At 65.5% G+C, this 1,081-nt stretch overlaps 1 protein-coding gene across 1 annotated transcript in view; it reads right to left on the bottom strand.

Annotated features, from left to right (window-relative positions):
* The window catches only part of DDR1 (discoidin domain receptor tyrosine kinase 1), a 19,091-nt gene that overhangs the window by 6,143 nt on the left and 11,867 nt on the right, over positions 1 to 1,081 (bottom strand). The window contains exons 7-9 of the mRNA XM_015570996.1: positions 843 to 1,081; positions 289 to 384; positions 32 to 183 (exon numbers count right to left, since the gene is read on the bottom strand). Coding sequence (XP_015426482.1) covers positions 32 to 183; positions 289 to 384; positions 843 to 1,081 — 487 coding nt within the window. The remainder of the gene's footprint in view (positions 1 to 31; positions 184 to 288; positions 385 to 842) is intronic.

Raw genomic sequence — 1,081 nt, 5'->3', positions numbered from 1 at the left:
CACCTCGCTGAGGAGCCGGAGCCCCGCCCACCTTGCTGAGGAGCCGACGCCAGTGCAGCCGCCAGAGCATGAGGGCGATGATGAGCAGCAGCAGCAGGATGATGGCCACGAGGCAGCCGATGAGGATGGCCGTCGGGCTGCCCTCTGCCTTGGCCACGGGCTGCTGGCCCCGGGGCTCCAGCTCTGGGGGGGCATGAGGGTCAGAGCAGCAGGAGGCTCCCCACCCATGCTGGGGTGCCCGGGGCAGCGGAGCACAGGACCCACCCCAAGGAGGCCCAGGCTGCTCACCCAAGCCGCTGAAGTTGGTGGGAGGTGGGCCAGGTGGCCACCACGGGGCTGGTGGGAAGGTGCCCCCCAGAGCCAGGGAGGACTCATTCACAACATCTGGGGAGAAGGAAGACAAGAAAGGGAGGCAGACCGGGCAGCCCAGGGTAGGGCAGGGACTGCAGAACCAGGGAGGAGGCCAGTGGGAACAGGCTGACACTCAACACATGTCCCAACCAACCAGAACCGGAGGTGGGATGGGGCCGGGCTCTGGAGGCCTGGCTGTGGTGGACGTTAACCTTTTAGGTGCTGGGTTGTGGGAATATCCAGGGGCTCAGAGAAGAGGCTAGTTCCCAACCAGCAGTGTTTCGGTGTTTAGCAGCCAGCGTCATACTGGCTCAACATCAGTGCTGGGGGTCTCACCAAAGACAGGCAGACAGGTGGGAGGGGGAGGGTTGCAATCACTTGGGAGACCCCTTGCTTGGGAAGTCTCCTGGGTGGTGGGTGCCAGGGGTGGGTATCTCGGGGCCTGTGCTTGGCAGCCCGGAGCTGGGGATTAGGCCGACATCAGGGCTTACCAGAGATGAAGGAGATCTCACTGAAGAGTAGCCACGGCCCAGCAAAGAGGAAGCGACACTGCAAAAAGCGGGCCACGCGGCCGCCCAGGGGCACCGACACAGTCCGGGCTCTGGGGTCCCCGAGGCTGCCCCCCAGGACGTGACGCACAGGCTCCCCCTCCCAGGCCATGGCTGGGCCTCGCTTGAAGCGACACTCCACCCCGCCAGGCAGGCGGGCTCCCAGGGTGTGGCTGTTGTTG

Source organism: Myotis davidii, unplaced genomic scaffold (assembly GCF_000327345.1).
Source record: "Myotis davidii unplaced genomic scaffold, ASM32734v1 scaffold988, whole genome shotgun sequence".
In the NCBI taxonomy this organism is placed as follows: domain Eukaryota; kingdom Metazoa; phylum Chordata; class Mammalia; order Chiroptera; family Vespertilionidae; genus Myotis; species Myotis davidii.
This window is presented reverse-complemented; position numbering and strand designations above follow the sequence as displayed.